This window comes from Lepidochelys olivacea (assembly GCF_965140295.1).
Source record: "Lepidochelys olivacea isolate rLepOli2 genome assembly, chromosome: 1".
Lineage (NCBI taxonomy): Eukaryota > Metazoa > Chordata > Testudines > Cheloniidae > Lepidochelys > Lepidochelys olivacea.
In genome coordinates, this window is record NC_140411.1 from 217,088,578 (window position 1) to 217,110,605 (window position 22,028).

The 22,028-nt window shown below is 45.6% G+C and overlaps 1 protein-coding gene across 1 annotated transcript in view; it reads right to left on the reverse strand.

Annotated features, from left to right (window-relative positions):
* Positions 1 to 22,028, reverse strand: part of LOC311522357 (ovostatin-like) — a gene marked incomplete at its 5' end in the record, with an annotated part of 57,092 nt that overhangs the window by 27,763 nt on the left and 7,301 nt on the right. Inside the window, 11 exons of the mRNA XM_084631606.1 lie at positions 1,195 to 1,336; positions 2,956 to 3,126; positions 6,425 to 6,574; positions 9,762 to 9,910; positions 10,489 to 10,546; positions 10,937 to 11,164; positions 11,923 to 12,081; positions 13,859 to 13,968; positions 14,220 to 14,334; positions 15,576 to 15,687; positions 17,832 to 17,916. Coding sequence (XP_084487732.1) covers positions 1,195 to 1,336; positions 2,956 to 3,126; positions 6,425 to 6,574; positions 9,762 to 9,910; positions 10,489 to 10,546; positions 10,937 to 11,164; positions 11,923 to 12,081; positions 13,859 to 13,968; positions 14,220 to 14,334; positions 15,576 to 15,687; positions 17,832 to 17,916 — 1,479 coding nt within the window. The remainder of the gene's footprint in view (positions 1 to 1,194; positions 1,337 to 2,955; positions 3,127 to 6,424; positions 6,575 to 9,761; positions 9,911 to 10,488; positions 10,547 to 10,936; positions 11,165 to 11,922; positions 12,082 to 13,858; positions 13,969 to 14,219; positions 14,335 to 15,575; positions 15,688 to 17,831; positions 17,917 to 22,028) is intronic.

The window sequence follows — 22,028 nt, forward strand, 5'->3', positions numbered from 1 at the left end:
AGACTGAGAATTATCATGGCTCCTGCATCCCAGGGAGACACAGGAGACTGAATACACCTTCCTAACTTTGAGGACAGAGACAATTCTTGGAGAATATAAGGGACAGAAAGAGACTTCATATTTATCTTAGACCTAAACAGACAGGGGAAACCAGCACCTTGTACTTCTATGGAAGGTCCTGACTGAGAGACAATCAACCGAGCTGGACTAAGAGTAGTTGGTGGGTGAAATCATCTTAAACAAAGACCGTGCCTTGTTAGTTAAGATTTAGACTTTTAGGTTCATGTTTTCACTATCATTTGCTTTTAGCCATCTCTATGTTTATTTCTTTTACTTGGCATCACTTAACCCACTTCCAGTTGTTAATAAACTTGTTTTAATTTAAGCCAGCCCCATGCTGTGTCTGAACTGAAGTAATTGTTAACTCCAGTTAATGTGGCAAGCTCTTAGTACTGTCTCTTTAAAAGGAAGAAACAAACCTTATTATATCTCCGAGTAGTCCAGCAGAGGGCTGGTCACTTCAGAGCACATGTTTTTGAGGAAATTCGGGACTGGGGATGTGCTGTGGTCACTTGGCTAGTAGTAACCAAGGCTGGTGGATACCAGAGTCTGGCTGTAGTATAACAAGCAGGCTGCTGAAGTCCGAGCTGCTGAACCAGGTTTGCTCAACACACAGACACCAGTGCATGCTTGTCTGCTAGCTGGGAGCATCGAGACAGGGAAACCACGGCAGCAGAGCACTTTTAGGCACCCAGAGGTACAGGGCAGATCAATGTCTCACTAGTGTCGCTTGCACCCCATAACGTGACACCAGATCTCCTGACTCTCAGCTCTGTGCCCTAATCCCAGTGCTATGCTGCCTCTCAGTACAAACTGCTCATACTAGAACCAAGAGCCAGCCGGTCCAACACATCTGTATTACATCCCCCAAAATGTCTGCTCTCAGGCTGGATTGGAAGCAGTGGCTTAGAGTTGACAGGCTTCCACTGGCATTACCTGAAACCCTGTATGCTTTGGTTCCACACTGGACTGGGATTTCAGGTAGAGCTGTGTGTATCTGTGACTGCTAACATGCAGGGACAGGCTTGTACGTCCACTCCACACAGTGCCCCTTCTCCCCACAAGCGTTCCTAATCTCACAGATCCATGTAGGAAGAAAACAACCTCATCTTTTTTTCTGCCACCCGCTATTACCTGACAATTTGGCAGTAGTCATAGGTGTGGACAAACTTCCACCAAAGCCAGGACGGCCAAGGAAATCAGGGCGTGGTCTGACACTTCCACACACCACAGGCTGCCGCAGCCGAGAGTTGGTAAAAACCTTCATGCCCATCTCCTTCAAAAATCAAAATGAAAAGTACATCAACCACCTCTGCTTCCTAGTACAGCTTTATTCCACTCTGCCCTCCTTCCCCATCCACAGCCTTCTAGTTACAAGAGAGTGGATAATACCACAAGTGAACAGTGCCCATCTAAACTCCAGGCTCTTCTTAGGGGCACTATTTCTCCCACTGCCCCATCCTAGGGCCAGCTTCTCTCTCTTCTCCCCTGTGGGTCTCTATGGCATTTTCAATGTCAATGGGAGTTCCATGCATTTTAGAGATGCAGAATATGCCAAAGGAATCCATTCAGAGTGTGCACTACAAACACACAACACTCAGGACAGAGGAATTTGGTGCTGAATCTCTAATGTACGACAGTGACACCTGTTGTACAGTCAGAAACTACATTAATGGAGCTCTGAAAGGGGCCTCACTTCAGCATCTAGAGATGCAAGAGATCTATCACGGCCCATCTAGTCCTTTACCTGAGGGCCAGTGTAGGACTCTTCCTTACTGTATATTAGGAAATCCAACTGGGTTTCAATCACTTCCCTTGGGAGACCTGTCCACTGCCCCTCAGATAAAAAAAATTGGAGTCTACAGCTAGAAAATAAATTGAGCCATCTCATCTCACCCCTCTGTTACTGGAAGAGGGCCCTCATGTTGTGAGGTTCAGCTGCTCTAAGGGGAGGCTGGATATATGACAGCAGGAAATAAGATTGCACCACAGTGCAGGATTGACTCTGGCCCTATCCCCCGCCCCAGACTACAGACTTCATAATAGAGCTGGGGGCAAAACCTTTCAAGGTTTCAAAATTCTTCCCATTCCACAATGGGACAAAACTAACATATTTCAAAGGTTTTTTGTGTGAAAAAAAACGAGAGAGAAAGAACTCCATTCCAGAATCCCCAACAGCTTAGGGGTTAGCGTCCTCCCCTGGGATGTGGGAAACCTGGGCTTGAGTCAGGGCTCTGAATCAGTGTCAGTCTCTCTCTCTCTTTCTGATACAATGAATATTTAATCACTTAGACTAAGTGAAACAGCTTCAACAGGAGAAGCTCTTCCTATAAAATGACCAACAGCCTTGTGGTCGGAGCACTCAGTGGGTATACGCAGATGTAGGTTCCAGACCCTCCTCTGAATCAGGCAGAACATGGACTTCGAGGTGCATCTTCTACACTCCAGATGGGCGCTGTAACCACTGGACTATTGGCTACTCTGAGATGGGCCTCTCTTTCTGGTTTTGACCAGAAATTCCATCCTGGACCTGATAAATCTTCCTGACAACAGTTTTGTCAAAACCAACCCTTTCCGCTGAAAAGTTTCAGTTTTACAAATTGGCATTTTCTAATGAAAAAGAGTTTCATCGAAAAATTCCTGACCAGCTCTACTTCAGCACTCAAACTGCTTTGCCTACCAATAAGACTAAGTGCAGGAGGACATGTCAGCAGAAGAAGTTATATACCCGACACCAGGTGCCAGCTGCATTTCATGATTTGCAAGGGAGAAAACCAGGGAGGGCACTTAAATTTCACCTTCATCACCCCCACCCCCTTCCCTGCTCTCCTCTTCCATTGCTAACCAGGTGACAGTTCATTGTGGGCTAATTTAAAGAAATTCCAGCATGCTTGCCTTGAAATATTGATAAACATCTGGGGCGAAGTCAGAGGACACAGGCATGTAATACAAGCCATTATGAAAGATGTTGTCAGCCGGGACACATGGCTCTTTGCTGTCATCTTCCAGGTTCAGCCCGTTGAAGTAATAACCATATAACTCTTGCAAGGGAAGTAGGTTATACACCTGTGAGAGGGGAAACAAACACAGACCCTGTATTTGGGGAGAGATCTGTACAGGGACATGCACCAGGTAATGGGTGCTGCTAGGGGTGGGATACCAGTCTGGGACTCTCATCCTTTGCCTCATCCTCTCCTGAACTCTTCAGTCTACCTTGCTCTGTTGTGATGTGTGGTGTCCAGGAAGGAGCACAGGCCCCCAGGCAATATTGGCCTGTATTAGGACTGTCACACTGCTGGCTCATGATCCTCCATTGCAGCCTCCAGAAAGTTTCTTTGTTAACTCTTAGAGCACTGCCCAATCCTAACACATTACACACCTTCCTACCTGGGTGGTTCCTAAAGTTCAGAAGGGGGTGATTAATAGTTGTTGTGGCAAGAGGGTTCCTGATGGTGGGAGGCTGAGACTCTTGCCTAGAGCAAGTCTTGATTGGCTCTTACTTTCCCCTGCTACTGGGATCCTTGCTCCTGCCCATAGTGCAGTGTTCTTCATTGCAAGGCCTGTGAGCCAGTGGTGGCTCCCATCGACACTAAGTGCGGCTCCCTAAGTTCCCTCTAAGCTGTGCGGCCACAATGCAGGCTATAAATAGCTGTGCAGCAGCTCTAAAGGGCCACACAGCAGGGACATGGAGAGGAGAGAGGTAGGGGGTGGGCAGAAACTGGGGAGGGGAGCAAGTTGAGGCTTGCAGGGCTTCTGTGGGCCTCTCCCCTGGCCCTGGAGCTCATTGCTGCCAGAGGTGAGTGAGAGGCCCCTTCCCCCAGAGCTCCATGCTGCCTGCTGACAGGGAGAGAGAGGTCCCTTCCCCCAGAGCTAGCTGCTGCCGGCAGGGGGGAGGGCTAAGGGGAGGGGGCCTTTGGCCCCAGCACTTGGGCAACCTGCCTGCACCCCAAACTCCTCAGCCCTGGCCCCACCTGCACCTCCAGCCAAAGCCCTCACCCCCCGCCCCTACATTCCAACACTCTGCCCCAGCCCTGAGCCCCCTCCCACACCCCAAAACCCTCTGCCCCAGCCCACCCCAGAGCCCACACTTCCAGCCCAAGAGGTGAAAAGAAAACAGAGGAACAAATTGACCAATGAACATTTGGACTGCCTTACTAGGATTGCGATGACAGATTACAAATACTGCATGAACAAAGTCAAGGAGGAACAGGCATGCTTTCGCTCATTCCATTTTTAAAGTAAGTTTTGCTCTTAAAAAGTTTACCCATATAGGTGCCTTTTTAATTCCATATATTTTCCTGCTTATTATTTTATAAAAGGAGTATCGTTTTATTGTACAAGTAGACTTTGTTTCAGTTACACGAGTGGCTCTGTAACATTACATCATTAAGGAGTAGTAAGCAATCTGTTAATTTAGTAGTTGATGTGGCTCTCACACTGAAGGTTTTTTGCCAAAGTGGCCCCCACTTCAACAATAGTGAAGATCACTGCCATAGTGTGATCTGCCTCCACCTTCTGCTGCTCAGGCTGCAGCTTAGCAGGAGGGAGGGGACATGCACTGGGAGGGCAGGTAGAGGCAGAGACAATCTGATGTAGAATTGTAGAATCATAGAAATGTTGGGCTGGAACAGACCTCAAGAGGTCATCTAGTCCATTTCTTGTGCTGGGGCAGGGCCAAGTAAATCTAGACCATCCCTGGCAGGTGTTTGTTCAACTTGTTCTTAAAAACTTCCAGTAATGGGGATTCCACAACCTCCCTTGGAAGCTTGTTCCAGAGCTTAACTCTCCTTATTGTTAGATTTTTTTTTCTTAATATCTAACCTAAGTCTCCCTTGCTGCATGTTGAGACCCTTACTTCTTGGCTTACCTTCACTGGACATGGAGAACAATTGATCCTCATCCTCTTTATAACAGTCCCCTTAACATATCAGAAGGCTGTTATCAGGTCCCCTCTCAGTCTTCTTTTCTCAACACTAAACATGCCCAGTTTATTTAACCTTTCCTCATCAGGTCAGGTTTTCTAAACCTTGTATCATTATTTTCCCTCTCCAGATTTGGACACAGTATTCCAGCTGAGGACTCACAATTGCTGAGTAGAGCGAGACATTTATCTCCTGTATCTTGCATACAACACTCCTGTTAATACACCTCAGAATGGTATTAGCCTTTTTGCAGCTGCATCACAGTGTTGACTGATACTCAATTTGCAATCAGTGATAACCTCCAAATCCTTTTCAGCAGTACGACCACCTAGCCGGTTGTTCCCCATTTTGTAGTTGTGCATTTGATATTTCCTTCCTAACTGAAGTGCTTTGTACTTGTCTTTATTGAATTTCAGCTTCCTCATTTCAAGCCACTTCTCTAATTTGTCAATATTGTTTTGAATTCTAATCCTGTCCTCCAAAGTGCTTGCAACCTCTCCCAGTTTGGTGTCATCCGCAAATTTTATAAGCTTAAAAACACTCCATTATCCAAGTCATTAATGAAAATATTGAATATACTTGACCCAGGGATAACCTCTGTGGGACCCCTCTGCATACCCCCGCCCAGTTTGACAGCAAATCATTGATAACTAATCCTTTAGATGTCTTTCAAACCAGTTGTACACTCACTTTATAGTAATTTCATTTAGATCACATTTCCCTAGTTTGCTTATAAGAATGTCATGTAGGACTTGTCAAAAGTTTTGGTAAAAGTAAGCTATATCACATCTACTGCTTCCCCCCCATCCAGTAGGCCAGGGACCTTGTCAAAGTAGTAAATTAGGTTGATTTGTTCTTAGCAAATCCATGCTGGCTATTCCTTATAAACCTATCATCCTCTAGATGGTTACAAACGGATTGTTTAATAATTTGTTCCACTATCTTTCCAAGTATCAAAGTATAATTTCCCAGGTCCTCTTTGTTCCCCTTTGTAAAGATAAGTACTATATTTGCCCTTCTCCAGTCCTCTGGGTCCTTCTCTGTCCTCTATGAGTTCTCAAAGATAATTGCTAATGGTTCTAAGATTGTTTCAGTTAGTTTCTTCAATACCCTAGGATGAATTTCATCAGGCCCTGCCATCTTGAATATAACTTACTTAAATATTCTTTAATATGTTTCCCAGAGTGGCTGGTGGAGGAGGGAGGAAGCAGGAGGCTCTGCCCACGAGGGGATGGTGTGGTCTTTTGCCTCTTATAGAGTGTTTTTATAGGGGAGAGAAATAAGGGATCAAACCACAGAACTAGGAAAGACCAGGCATGGGGATGAAGGCAGCAGAGCTGCAGGGGATGGGAGAAGAGTGAGGAGAGATAGGAACCAAGTGAATTTGAAAGGAAGCAGCACATTAGCCTGGACAGTGCTGGGTAGAGGACTTGAGGACTTACAGTCTCAGCAGACAGCTCTCGCTCAGGCCTCAGGAGGAGCACGCTCTCATCCACAGCCCGGAGGGCGCAGTGGGAGTTGGCTGAAGCTTCAAGGTGGAGGCTGACATTAGAGGCTGGGAGCCCCTGCTTCTTGGAGAACTGCAGCCGGACCTGGAATTGAGCAGAGGTGTCAGATGGGTTAAATCCTGCCCCTCAAGGGACTGCTGTGTGTGAGTATAGGTCCTGTGGCAACATGGATGGGCCTCTACCCATTGCCACAACCTCATTCTTCTCCCTGCAGGATGAAGGCCTCCTCATCAGACAGAATCTCCTAGGAGTCCCTGTCCCAGGGCCAGATGTGACCATGAAGGCCCTGCAAAAGCTCCTGTGAGTTCTTCTCTACATCTCTGGCAATCCACACAGTGCCTGCCATCCAGCGTATCCCAACTCGTACCTCTTGCCACTTTCTTTTTTAAAAAAAAAGTCTTCAGGACAAGAGCCCTGGAAAGCCAGAGTAGTTAGAGGAATAATGTAAACACACCTTTGCCTCCCCTAATGTAAGCACTTACCGTTCTATATTTGCAAAAAGAGAAGGAGTACTTGTGGCACCTTAGAGACTAATAAATTTATTTGAGCATAAGCTTTCGTGAGCTACAGCTCACTTCATTGGATGCATTCAGTGGAAAATACAGTGGGGACATATACATACAGAACATGAAACAATGGGTGTTACCATACAGCACTGTAACTGCTGGTAATATCTCACCTTAGAATCATAGAATATCAGGGTTGGAAGGGACCCCAGAAGGTCATCTAGTCCAACCCTCTGCTCGAAGCAGGACCAATTCCCAGTTAAATCATCCCAGCCAGGGCTTTGTCAAGCCTGACGTTAAAAACCTCTAAGGAAGGAGATTCTACCACCTCCCTAGGTAACGCATTCCAGTGTTTCACCACCCTCTTAGTGAAAAAGTTTTTCCTAATATCCAATCTAAACCTCCCCCACTGCAACTTGAGACCATTACTCCTCATTCTGTCATCTGCTACCATTGAGAACAGTCTAGAGCCATCCTCTTTGGAACCCCCTTTCAGGTAGTTGAAAGCAGCTATCAAATCCCCCCTCATTCTTCTCTTCTGCAGGCTAAACAATCCCAGCTCCCTCAGCCTCTCCTCATAACTCATGTGTTCCAGTCCCCTAATCATTTTTGTTGCCCTTCGCTGGACTCTCTCCAATTTATCCACATCCTTCTTGAAGTGTGGGGCCCAAAACTGGACACAGTACTCCAGATGAGGCCTCACCAATGTCGAATAGAGGGGAACGATCACGTCCCTCGATCTGCTCGCTATGCCCCTACTTATACATCCCAAAATGCCATTGGCCTTCTTGGCAACAAGGGCACACTGCTGACTCATATCCAGCTTCTCGTCCACTGTCACCCCTAGGTCCTTTTCCGCAGAACTGCTGCCTAGCCATTCGGTCCCTAGTCTGTAGCTGTGCATTGGGTTCTTCCGTCCTAAGTGCAGGACCCTGCACTTATCCTTATTGAACCTCATCAGATTTCTTTTGGCCCAATCCTCAATTTGTCTAGGTCCTTCTGTATCCTATCCCTGCCCTCCAGCGTATCTACCACTCCTCCCAGTTTAGTATCATCCGCAAATTTGCTGAGAGTGCAATCCACACCATCCTCCAGATCATTTATGAAGATATTGAACAAAACCGGCCCCAGGACCGACCCTTGGGGCACTCCACTTGATACCGGCTGCCAACTAGACATGGAGCCATTGATCACTACCCGTTGAGCCCGACAATCTAGCCAGCTTTCTACCCACCTTATAGTGCATTCATCCAGCCCATACTTCCTTAACTTGCTGACAAGAATCAGCAACCTTAAGTGATCACTCTCGTTACAGTGTGTATGGTAACACCCATTGTTTCATGTTCTCTAGGTATATAAATGTCCCCACTGTATTTTCCACTGCATGCATCCGATGAAGTGAGCTGTAGCTCACGAAAGCTTATGCTCAAATAAATTGGTTAGTCGCTAAGGTGCCACAAGTCCTCCTTTTCTTTTTGTGTATACAGACTAACACGGCTGCTACTCTGAAACCTGTTCTATATTGTATTCCCATGGGATTTATTTATGTATCTGCAATAAACACCTTGTGTCTGCTGCAAACAAACCACGGCTTTATTTTTTTCCTCCGAGAATAGACATACCCAGCTTCAGTTTATGGACTTTGGGTAATGTAGTCCAGCAGGAAATTTCCTGTATTAAATCACACTGTAATTAGAATTGCAAACAAAATCTTATTAGCCAAATTGTTCTCTCAGTTATACTGGGATGAATTAAGTGTAACTCACATCAGAAGCAATGTAAGATAAAACACAATTTGGCCCTAATGTGCAAATATCACTGCACTACATTTTCCTTTAAACTGAAATCCTGAAAAAAACAAACAAATAAAAAAAAAAAACCACAGATGAGCTGTGAAAGTTTATAACATCCAAATTGAATTAGAATTATCACAGCCATTTTAAAACTCTACTCCCCAATAAATTCCCAGGTGACGTAAATCTCTCTCTCTCTCTCTCTCTCTCAGCTGAGGGAATCACTGATTTTTTTGGTTTGGTGGCTGAACCGAACAATGAAAAAAATTGATTAGTTTTCAACAAAAACAGATTTGTTTTTTCCTCACTGAAACAAAACAAAAACAATCTGAGGGAGTCAAATGAAATGTTTTGAATGTCAACTCAAAACATTTCCGAATGAATCGAATTAAAAACATATGTACCATTGTGATGCTTCCGAAATTTTTGTTTCTAGTCAAAAAACTATTCACCAAATTCAACCTGAATTCACAAATAATGTCAGTACTCTGAAAAATGCATTTTTTTTGGCAAATGTACTATTTGCTGAAAAATATTCACCCAGCTATAACTACATAGAAATATATCATGGCATTAAAATATACTGAGTACCTTGGGATTTATCCAACAGAGTAACACATGTTCCCTACCTTGAAGAATTGACTATTGGATAAACAAGACATGGGGTAAGAGTTGAGGACAGAGAAGTGCCAATCAGTTTAGGAAGGATTCCTTGAAGAAGTGGATTTTAAGAAGGAATGGCCACTTGGGGGGCAGGAAATGAGAGCCAGGTGTAAGCAGGGTGGGGCAGTATAGCAAAGGTATGAGGCTGAGAGGAAAAGGAGATGAATGGCACAGTAAGAAGATCAGAAACAGCACAGGGAATGAGAGGGTAAAACTGGAGCAGAGATTTAGAGGGGGTGGGGGGAGAAATAAAGGTCTCCTGTAGGAGAAAAAAATATACACTCATAGAAACATCTTACGTTCACTCACCTTGTTCTTGAAGCACTTCTCAATCTGGAATCTGGTACTGTCAGCCACTAGCTCCCTGGCAGGGTGCACGGTGTAGATCAGCATCCGAGCAGCAGGAGCCAGCTTCTCACTGACAGTGAGTGGGATGGAGAAAGTGCCTTTTAGAGATGCTGGGAGAAAAGGACAAGTCAAAAGAAAAATCACAGAGAACTGTTTTAGAAGCTGCCATCCTAGCTGGCATGTATGTAAAATGGTAAGGGGGTTGAGATGGCATAGCGAGGAAATACTGTGGAGATGGACTGATGTGGTGGTGGGTTTGGATTCAGATCCAGATTCCACCAAAGTTAAAATTAGAGTTTGAAGGCATATCCAAAATCCAGTCAGATTCCAGATCAGAATTCAGATCCAACATCCCAATGGCAGACATCTCACAAGATATGTGCTATTCCCTTAGCCACACTCTGCATCTCCTCGGGAAATCCATTTGCTCCAGTTTTCTTCTGGGAGGTCCTCCACAGGCCATTACTTCCCCAGGGGTGACATAGGCTGCTTTCTCCTACTGCCTCTGTGGAGAGTTTGATGGGTTGGGCAGCCATCCTTAATTCAACAGGGGTCTTCTAGGTGGTGATTACCAGTCTGACTGCACCACACACACACACACACACACACACACACACACACGTGGGGAGAGGTGCTGTGCTAGTTCCCTCGTTCTCATTATCTTTGCATCAAAAACCACCATACTTACCACCACTGGTGTTGACTTGCTGTTTGCCACTGAGAACAATCTTGCCCTTCGCCATCACCTGTGCACAGAAAGACACCATGAGATGGGAAACAGGAGGGGAGGGGGGCGGGGGGACAACCCAGTCAGAGAACAGGACGTTTGCAATTAGGATTGTTTTAACTCTTTGGCTCAATATGAAGTCAGGTATAGCATGTCCAAGGGTAGATAGGTCAGATTCCCCACACACAGACATCGTCCTGCCAAACCACCCCAGTCCTGTCCCTACTTTTGTAGTCCTGTTTGCCAGGTTGTGCAGCAATGTGAATCAAGGAAGAGTTCAGCCTAGAAAGCATCTCTGCTATCCATAACTCAGTAGATCAATCACTTGAGATATCGGTACTTGGGGTTTTGCTGGGCCAATCCCAGACTGAGTACTTTTAGGGGTGCAGAGAAGCCACCTGACACTTACCACATAGTAGAATTTCACACTAGTGATCTTCCCATACCCGTTTTTGTTCAGGACATAGTACACTGTGATTGACCTCTGCTGGCCACAGCTCAGCTCTCCCGGCTCCAATTTGATTTTCACAAAGCTGTTAGTCCGGGAGTAGAAGCGCTGGACGGAGTAATAGGCCTCAGGATAGTAGGGTACCAACCAACCAACAGCGTTGCAGTTATCGTTGGTTTTATATATTGCCTGACAAGAAAAGGGGAAGAGGAGAAAAGAACAAACTGATGTTTCACTGGGGAGGCAGTGGAAACAGCAAGTCACGGCCACAAATAAGAGACTGAAATTCACAAGCCATTGATAAGGCATTTTATCTAAAGCTAACTGCCCAGGTAGTGTGAGTGACAGCAGACCATCTCTAGCAACCTGGAGAGAGGTGACAGAAAAAGCAGAGATGTGCCAAAAGGAAAACAAACCTGTGAAAGTCACAATCATTTTGTAGACAAGATGCAAAGAAAAAGAAAAAAAAAAGAAAAGGTAAAAAGTCTAAATCAAATCAATCAATTCCCTTTTTTCTTCCCATCCCAACAGTTTGCCTCACGGCTCCTGGCCAGCATGTCCTCTCTTACCAAAGTCAGCTAATGCTTGAAATATTGCAGAGCACACAAAAGCTGCTGTATTTACTTTTAAATATCTCAGTTATTGCAATGATAATAACTCACTGCTTTAGAAGGTGCTTTGTGATCATTGGGGCATGAAAGGAACCAGAGAAAGTACAGTCCATCACCAGAATACAATCTTCATCCCATCCCAACTGTTGGGGATTGGTCCTGCTTTTAACAGGGGGTTGGACTAGATGACTTCCTGAGGTCCCTTCCTACCTGATATTCTATGATCCTCTTTGGACACGGGTTCTAGCCAACAGGTGAAGAGTAGCATGCCCTCTCCCCAACATAGTGCCTCTCATGGGAATACAACCCTTCCCCACTAGCTCTTCAGGTACTTACCCTCAGGCTAAACTGAGGATTGAACATTTCAGAAGTGTCAATTGAAAACTGAACAGTGCCATTCCCATCCGTGGTGTAGTTGCCCACATTCTTTTCATTGAGGAACAGCTGGACAACCTCATTAGCGATGGGTGAGTCATCCTCATTTACCAGTTTGACCTAAAGGAAAATGGAATGTCAGTCTCAGAGAGGTAGAAGACCAGTGTTCAGTTCCTAATCCATTTGAATATGGACATGTATGTTTTGCCTGTGTTTGTTTTCCATCCACTACAACCCTACCCCCAGAAACAAATATCCAAGTGGCCCTACCGTACCCTCGACCCGGATGTTCTTCTGTGCCCCCCTAAGGCAGTGCACCCCATAGTTTGGGGACCACTGTCCTAGGCTATAATAAAAACCACCCAGGGAGCCTGGGCAGCTGTGGGGAGCCCCAGACCCTCTACCTGCCCTGGGTGGGGACCACAGTACCCAAGAACAGCCCCTGTCCCAGGCTCCCCACTGCAGTGCAGGCTCTGTGAGCAGCTCTTACTATGGCCAGGCCAGGGGGTGGAGCCTTGGGAGAATGGGAGGAGTGGGGCCCCATGGCACGGGGGTATGTGGGGGGCCCCCCAAATGTTCTTTTTGCCCAGGGCCCCCAATATATCTTAATCCGGCTCTGGCTATGGGGAAACTTTGGGGCTGTCTACCACTCACCACCCTCACAGTGCACTCTGCCCAGTACACGCAGCTCCAGGGGGGCCTAGGAGCAAGGGCCAGAGAGCAAAGTGAGGACCAAATGCTGCCCTGCAAGGATGGGGAGTGGCAGGGCTCCCAGCTCAGGAAGAGATGACCCCCAACATCCCGGCAGCTGGAAGCTGCCTCCCGCCGTCAGTTCTGCTCCCTGCTTGGGGCAAGCTCTGCAAGCAGCGAGGAGGAACCGGAGCAGGAATGGGGAGCACACTCAGACAGGTAGTAATAGCACTTCCAGCAGCCATGCTGGCTGCCTGCAGTGCTGCTCCTCTGCCGCCTGGAACTCTGGGATACATCTGGAGGACTTCCAGAATCTGAGTCAAGCAGGGGCTGCATGCCCACAGGAAAGCAATAGGGCTCAGACCTGAGGTCCCAGCTTAACATGGGCTCGGACCATCCAGCCCTGCAGGTTCCTGTGACCATGGGTCTGAGCCTAGGTTGGGCAAACATTGCTCTGTAGTCATATACTGACCCTGTGCCAGTGAAATAAAAATTAAAAAAAAAAAAAAAGAGAAAATTACTAACTATTTTTCCCCAATAGTATCTTACTTTATTCCCCGCTTCCTTCTTCTAGTTGAAGAAAACAGAAGAAAACAGAATTGTAAAGATGGGGCATTTTCCCCAACAGAACAAAATGAAAAATTGAGATGAAAAATTGCTAAGTGAAGTATTTTTGTCCAAAATAAATAAATAAATAAATAAATGCAATTTTTGGTGAATTAAAACAAAACCTGTTTTCCAACATTAAAAAAATAAAAATAAAAATGTTTCAATTAGCTCCAGTTAACTGGCCATAGCCAAACCTGTGGGGTGGGGGTGGGGGAAACTTAAATCACATTGATCGTGCAGTTAAAATCATGGTTAGTTACCCTTTTTTTAAAACACAAAACATTTCCCCTCAACATAGACAAGACGTTAGAACAAAGGCAGTAAATTCATGGGTAATCAGAGGTCCCTATCGACTAGCTGAAGAACGGAGTTGTAGCCAAGGATGGACAAATGTTGTTTAAGAAAATAATTCTTTTGTTCTAAACTGTGCAGTCTAAATAGAAAGAAAGAGTGAAGCTTTGGGGAAGAAAACCTCCTTTGGTGAAAGATTTTTGGTCACATTGCTGGACCCCAATACGCAACTCCCCTACCTCACAGACCCCTTCTATCACCCAGGATACAGTAATTTATCCTAGAGGGTCCCTTGCTGCTGGCCTACCTGTCCAAAGTAAGGAATTCCCCTTTTGTAGGATTGATCCATGTTCTCAAACCGCACACTGCCCAGCACCTGGGTTATGGAAATGTAGGCAGAGCCTGTAAGCTGCACACCTGCAAGACAGGCGCAGGGTGAAGATGAGACATTAATTAGTCTTGAATTTAACATGGTTTAAATAGAGACAAATGAACCAACTAAGTGTTTGCCTTGGAGATAGTTTGCCACTGTATTTATAAAATGTATTTTCTCTGGGAATTGAACCTTGTGCTGGGCAGCCAAAGCTTTTGACCCACAGAGCAGTCTCTCTCTCCCCAACACCCTTTTCCATCACTGTACCCCAGTCTGACTGATTGGAAGGTGTTACCTGTTCCTTTCTCTGTCACAACTGCTTTCACATCAAGGTTCATCTGGTACCCCGAGCGATTAAGCTCAAAGATCTTGGAGCTGAAGACCTGGGAGATGCAGCCATCCTTTCCCAACTGAGAAGGGAAGGAAACAGCCAGTGAGCAGGGAAAGAGCCCAGTTCTTTGCAGGGTCAGGAGAACTGGAGATCCTCTTGCGAAAGGGGGCAAAGAGGGTGCTGGCTTACTCCCTTGAGCAAAGATAACAGTAGAGTATTCATACAAAAGACCATTATGACATACTTGTGCCTGGCTTAGCTGGTAGGTCTCTTGGTCAGCGGAAGCTGGGAACAGATTCCTCACTAAGACTTGGTCACATATCCATTGCTGACTCTCTGGGGCTATGCCGAATGCCGGGAAACACTGCACTGTTAGAGTCTGCCCTCTAGACTTTAAACAAACTCCCTGCCATTCTGCCCTGTATTGAGGAAGGCACTGCGTTTTAACACTGCAGGACAGCAATGCAGGGTGGCAGACCGTGCTGTGTTAAAGGTCCTGTCTTTTCAGGGAGAGGTTGGAAGCAGCTCTCACTCTTCCTGAAGGGAAGGAATCTTATGGTACTTTTCCCAAGAGCTGGAGAGAACCCAGTGTCTTGGTCAACATCCCTTCTCCCCGTGAGACAAATTCTAATACTGCATGGAAGCTATTATTGAATGTTTAACTGGTGCACACAACCGTCCCCAATATTATTTTGATGAAGGATATTTCCTTTCTGATTCTGGAAGTACCTTTATCTAGGTTATGGCTAGTTCCTGTGGTGCCTGGAGCCCTATAGATAACTGGCACTTTAGATTAGATAGATATTTAGCCAGGAACTTCCATATACCAAGGACCCCCATCAGCCCCAAATAAATTGGGGAAATGCTCTGTGAGTCTACCCCAAAGCTATCTGCCCACCCAAAGGACCCACACCCCTCTTACAATATAGGGAAAAAGGGTCAAAACTAGTTAAAATACAATTTATGTTCAAAGATAAAGAGGGGATTGGGGAGAGGAGGCAAAGATAATAATATAAAGATCATCTCTGGTGCTTTTTTCCATAGATCTCAAAGCAGCTTACAAAAGGAGACCAGTATCATTATCCCCACCTTATGGATGGGGAAACTGAAGCATAGAGATGTGAAGTGACTTGCCCAAGGTCACCCAGCTGGCCAGTGGCAGAGCAGGGATGAGAACCCAGGTCTCCTGAGTCTCAGTCCTGTGCGCCCTGCATTAGAAGGGAGGAATGAAGGGGAGAAAGGAGAGAAGAAGAGGAGAGGGAGGCATGAAGGAAGACCGAAGGATGGGAATCTTTTCTAAATAGCTGTTGTGCATCATACGTCTTCGGTAACAGACTGACAAAGTGGATCTCTCTTGCAGTTCCCATACAAACTGAAATCCCTGCACACACTGAGTTGGACTCTCCCCTCGACAGGCTGGCCATAGGTGTACCTAGTGGAGGAGAAAACACAACAGTGAATTGGGGCTTAAGAGGCTGACCTGAGCGAACGGACAGCTACAGACCCTGGACCCACACCAGGCCTGAGAACCCAGAGATGGGAGTAATGTTGTGTGCTTTCTGTCTAGATTGCTGAATACTCCAGAAAGGTTAATTACTTGTGAGCAGCAATGATATGGATTTTCATGCCAACCTCTGTACCCTGGTGACACCTCTCATTGTCTGAGGACATTGCAGCTGAGTTTCTTCCTCAGTATCTCCATTTCCCCATACTCATTTGTCCTAATAAAACACCCTGTCATTTCCTTAAACAGGGCAATCTGTGCTCCATGAAGGGGCCTCCGAGTTGCTCTTAGAGCAGCGATTCCCAACCTTTCCATGATGCAGCCCTTCCCCTCCATGTCCCCAGGCATCTGCTATCTTCATTCCTCTGTTCTCTGTCTCATTTCTCCTTTTCATCTTGCCTTTTTTCCTTTTCACTGTATTTAACATTTTCTTCGCTTTCCCTGTTTATTGCCAGCTCCCCTCTTTTCTCTGAAGTCCTCCAGCAGCTCCTTCCCTTCCTCACTAGATGCCGCAACTTGATGCCACCTGAGGTTGAGCCAAGTGCCACACCAGCACAGCAGAGATGTTAGAGCTGCTGCATTAGCCTGTTGCCACATTCATGTGAGTGGAGCTGGGTGAATAAGGGATTTTTGAGTTTGCTGGTCATTCCAAAAGAATCAGGGGGTGGGAAATCTGCATTTGGTAGAACGGACAATGAAAATTTTCACTTTTTTTCTGGCAATTAAAAAGTCAACAAAAATTGTTTCACTTTCAAGAATTTACTAACATTTTAAAAAAATAAAAGGAAATTTCTAAACAAAACATTGTTTTGAATCAAAAATAGAAATGTTTCATTTCCAAAGTGTCAAAAAAAGTTTTAATTTTATCATATCTTTGAGTGAAGGGGGGGGGGGGAGTTTTGCAGAATTGTTTCAAATGGACATGAATTCACAACATGTGTTCGTGTCTTTGAATTGGCATGTTTTACTAGGAAAAAGTTCAGATGGAGCTATTTTGCCAGGCTCTACCCAGCCAGGACCACAACCAGAGCAAGAAAGGAAAATGGCTGGCTGTCAAAAAGCTACTTGCCATTTGACTTGCAGACTCAGCAGCATGTTGCAGAGTGTGGGGGACATGGACTGGGGGTCCAGGATCTTTCTCTGGCCATGCTGATCCAGACCTCTGCCCTATGGGTCCCCCCTAAACTAGTTTAGCATCCTCCACATTAGTAAACATCGTTTTACAGCAGGAGTGGGCAAACTTTTTGGCCCAAGTGCCACATCGGGGTTGTGAAATGGTATGGACGGCCAGCTGGGAAGGCTGTGCCTCCTCAAACAGCCTGGCCCCTGCCCCCTATCCGCCCCCTCCCACTTCCTGCCCCGACTGCCCCCCTCAGAACTCCTGACTCATCCAACCTCCCCTGTTCCTTCTCCCCTGACTGACCCCTCACCCCTAACCACCCCCCCTGGGACCTCACCCCCTATCGAACCCACCCTGATCCCTGTCCCCTGACTGCCCTGATGCCTATCCACACCCCCACCCCCTGACAGGCCCCCCAGGACCCCTAACCCATCCAACCTCCCCCCCACTCCCTTTGATGATGGCCAGGCCAGAATTTCACCTTTAGATTTGACGTAATAACCTCCTTGTGTAAGAGTTACTTAGCCCCTTTAAAGGACTGAGCCCAACTGTTCTCAGCTACATTGAATAGAATCAGCTCAGGGACCCATGGCCCGCTTGGATGCTGAATCCCTTGCTGGACTTTAACTCCATGCTACTGGCTGGCTTAGCAGATCCTACTCCTAAAATAACCTTTGGGCAGGGGTGAGCCCATCTCAGGGGACCCATAAGGAAGCAGATAATGTGTACAACCCACCATACACCTGTGCAAACAATAAAATTCCCATCCACCCACAAGTCAGAGGAACACAAATAAATGGAGGCCGCTATCCTCAAAGTCAATGGCCTGATTGCTTTGTCCTCCTTCACCTCCATCCCCCCGCCATGCTGATGAGTCTGCCTTTTTGTCAGTCTCTCTGGCAAGGTCTCACCCTGCCCCCAGTCTCTCTGCAGCACTGTATCAGATACTTACACACCACAAACTTTCACTGTCAAATCAGGATTCAGGACTGAGACACTTTTTGGTGCATTGACCACAACTTCAAACTTTGGTAGCACTAGTGTGGGAGGAAAAAGGCACATTAGCTCCTAGGCGAGAAATGGACCCTCCCAATTGTTTAGTTACTACTAACACACAGCAGGCAGGAACTAGAGTGCTCTGAATTGGGTTGGTGAAAGAGACCAAGAAAATGATCTAACACTTGGGGATCATGGTGAAAATGTTCCACTAGTTATCAGTAAACCCGACATAGACAAGTAATGATTTGCTCTGGGGTGCTCCTTAAGGAAGGACAAGCCATGAAACAAGCAGCGTTTAGACTCCTCACGGTGTGCTGAGGAAGCTAGTGAATGCTGCTAGGATAAAGGTTAGTTCCTGGTGCCAATCTTTGTAACTTAAGTTTCATAACCTGCCTAGGAGACGTTTTTCCGCAGCCTGCACCTAGAGGAGATGTTTAACTTCTGTTCTTTGGCTTTTTACTATTTGTTTCTTCTCTCTAGTTCTCAGATGGCACATTTATTGAAGGCAACTAGTGTCAGAAGGTCTCTGGGAACAAAAAAGGGGAGAAACAGAAGACAAGCGGAGTTCAGTGGCTGAAAGACACCAAGAGACATATAGCATACGCTGCAGTCACGGGATGCGAATGCAGCCCGTGTAGATCAAAGCTAGCCAGAGTAACAATAGCAGTGAAGCCTCAGCCGCGCAGAGGTAGCGGGGGAGTTGCCTGGGTTAGCCACACCCATCTAAGACCCTGGGTCCATACTCTAGCAGCTGCAGCCCCTACTGCCATGGCTTCGCTGCTCCTGTTACACAAGCAGGCTTTGATCTAGCTAGCTCAGATATGTCTACACAGGCTGCAATCACACTTCCTGAGTGCAGAATGAACAGTCCAAAAGAGGGACTCATGCAGGGCTACAGTCTTGGCCCAAAGAGCTGGCAAACTGGGGTCAGTACCTTTGGCAGGTTGAGTATGGTGCATTAAATGTATCTCTTGTGAGAGACCTCCCCAATGCAAAAACCTTAGCTCCTAACAACACAGACTTGGGGTTGTTCAAAATGCAAACCCTGGATCTAGATGGATTTCTGGATTCTGCAAACAGACTTTGTCTTTGGAGAGGGCTGAACCAAAAGGCAGAGCAGAACACCCCGGAATTCGCAGTGTAACTGGACCACAAGTTCTTGTGCAGAAAGGAGTGTGGGCATGTTCTGTTGAGTCATCCCAGGCTTAGGCATTCAAACCTTGTATGAAAATCCAGGATAATTTCTGGTGGCTCTAGTTTGGTTGAGAATGTCCCTCTGGGCCAGAATGAACTAAGAAGACGTGGTCCTAGAGACAAAGGCATCTAGATAGTCTTATGTGTAGTGCTGGGGAGAAGCCGGTGGCCGTGGTACAGGTAGGTACCAATGACATAGGGAAGGGTAGGAGAGACGTCCTGGAGGCCAAATTTAGGCTGCTAGGAAAGAGGCTGAAATCCAGGACCTCTATGGGAGCATTCTCAGCAATGCTACCAGTTCCACACGCAGGGCCAGGTTGCTTCAGAGTCTCAATGTGTGGATGAGTGATGGTGTAGAGAGGAAGGGTTTACATTTATTAGGAACCGGGAAAACTTTTGGGATAGGGGGAGTCTGTACAGGAAGGATGGGCTCCACCTAAACCAAAGTGGATCCAGACTGCTGGCACTTGACATTAAAAAGGTTGTAGAGCAGTTTTTAAACTAAGAGATGGGGGAAAGCCGATTGCTGCAGAGGCGCACGTGGATTGGACAGAGACTTCTCTTAGAGGAGAGAGTCTATTGATAGAGATTCTCTCGGTTTTAGTCAGGGGGAGGGGATGAAAGAGGATAAAGTATGGGCCAGATCAGACGAGAAACATTCACATAAAGAATCTGACACATCAGAAAAGGACAGCCAAACAAACAGTGACTTGTACACAAATGCTAGAAGTCTAAATAATAAGATGGGTGAAGTAGAGTGCCTCGTGTTAAAGGAGGATATTGATATAATAAGCATCACAGAAACCTAGTGGAGTGAGGACAAATCAATGGGACACAATCATTCCAGGGTACAAAATATATCGGAAGAACAGAAGAGGGCATAGGAGTGGGGAGGGGGAAGAGGCACTATATGTGAAAGTAAAGGTAGAATCAAATGAAATAAAAACCTTAAATGAATCCACATGTTCCATAGAATCTTGATGGATAGTAATTCCATGCTCTAATAAGAATATAACAGTTGGGATCGATTACCGACCACCTGACCAGCACAGTGATAGTGACGATGAAATGCAAAAGGGAGATTAGAGAGGCTATCAAAATAAAAAACTTAATAATAGTGGGGGATTTCAATTATCCCCATATTGACTGGGGACATGTCACCTCAGGACAAAATTTCTCGATACTTTAAATGACCGTTTCTTGGAGCAGCCAGTACAGGAACCCACCAGGGGAGAGGCAACTCTCGATCTAGTCCTGAGGGGAGCGCAGGATCTGGTCCAAGAGGTAACTCTAACAGGACCGCTTGGAAATAGTGACCATAATATAACAACATTTAACATTCCTGTGGTGGGAAGAACACCTCAACAGCCCAAAAGTGCGGCATTTAATTTCAGAAAGGGGAACTATGCAAAAATGAGGAGGTTAGTTAAACAGAAATTAAAAGGTACAGCGACTAGAGTGAAATCCCTGCAAGCTGCATGGACACTTTTCAAAGACACCATAATAGAGGCTCAACTTCAATGTATAACCCCAAATTAAAAAACACAGTAAAGGAACTAAAAAAGAGTCACCGTGGCTTAACAACCATGTAAAAGATGCAGTGAGAGATAAAAAGGCATCTTTTAAAAAGTGGAAGTCAAATCCTAGTGAGGTAAATAGAAAGGAGCATAAACACTGCCAAATTAAATGTAAAAATGTAATAAGAAAAGCCAAAAAGGAGTTTGAGGAACATTAGCTTTTGAGGTTTTGGCTAGCTAACAACATTTTTTTTAAGTACATCAGAAGCCGGAAGCCTGCTAAACAACCAGTGGGGCCCCTGGACGATCAAGTTACAAAAGGAGCACTTAAAGACAATAAAGTCATTACGGAGAAACTAAACAAATTATTTGCTTCAGTCTTCACGGCTGAGGATGTTAGGGAGATTCCCAAATCTGAGCCGTCTTTTGTAGGTGACAAATCTGAGGAGTTGTCACAAATTGAACTGTCACTAGAGGAGATTTTGGAATTAATTGAGAAACAGTAACAAGTCACCAGGACCAATGGCATTCACCCAAGAGTTCTGAAAGAACTCAAATGTGAAATTGTGGAACTATTAACTATGGTTTGTAACCTGTCCTTTAAAACAGCTACTGTACCCAATGACTGGAAGATAGCTAATGTAACACCAATATTTAAGAAGAGCTCGAGAGGGGATCCTGGCAATTGTTAGGTAAGTCTAACGTCAGTACCGGGCAAATTAGTTGAAACAATAGTAAAGAATAAAATTGTCAGACACATAGAAGAACATAAATTGTTGGGCAAAAGTCAACATGGTTTCTGTAACAGGAGATCATGTCTTACTAATCTATTAGAGTTCTCTGAAGGGGTCAACAAACATGTGGACAAGGGGAATCCAGTGGACATAGTGTACTTAGATTTCCAGAAAGCCTTTGACAACATCCCTCACCAAAGGCTCTTACATAAATTAAGTTGTCATGGGATAAGAGGGAAGATTCTTTCATGGATTGAGAACTGGTTAAAAGACAGGGAACAAAGGGTAGGAATAAATGGTAAATTTTCAGAATGGAGTGGGGTAACTAGTGGTATTCCCCAAGGGTCAGTCCTAGGACCAGTCCTATTCAACTTATTCATAAATGATCTGGAGAAAGGAGTAAACAGTGAGGTGGCAAAGTTTGCAGATGATACTAAACTGCTCAAGACCAAAAGAAGACTGTGAAGAACTTCAAAAAGGTCTCACAAAACTAAAAGATTGGGCAACAAAATGGCAAATGAAATTTAATGTGGATAAATGTAAAGTCATGCACATTGGAAAAAATAACCCCAACTATACATACAATATGATGGGGGCTAATTTAGCTACAACTAATCAGGAGAAAGATCTTGGAGTCATTGTGGATAGTTCTCTGAAGACGTCCACACAGCGTGCAGCGGCAGTCAAAAAAAGCAAATGGGATGT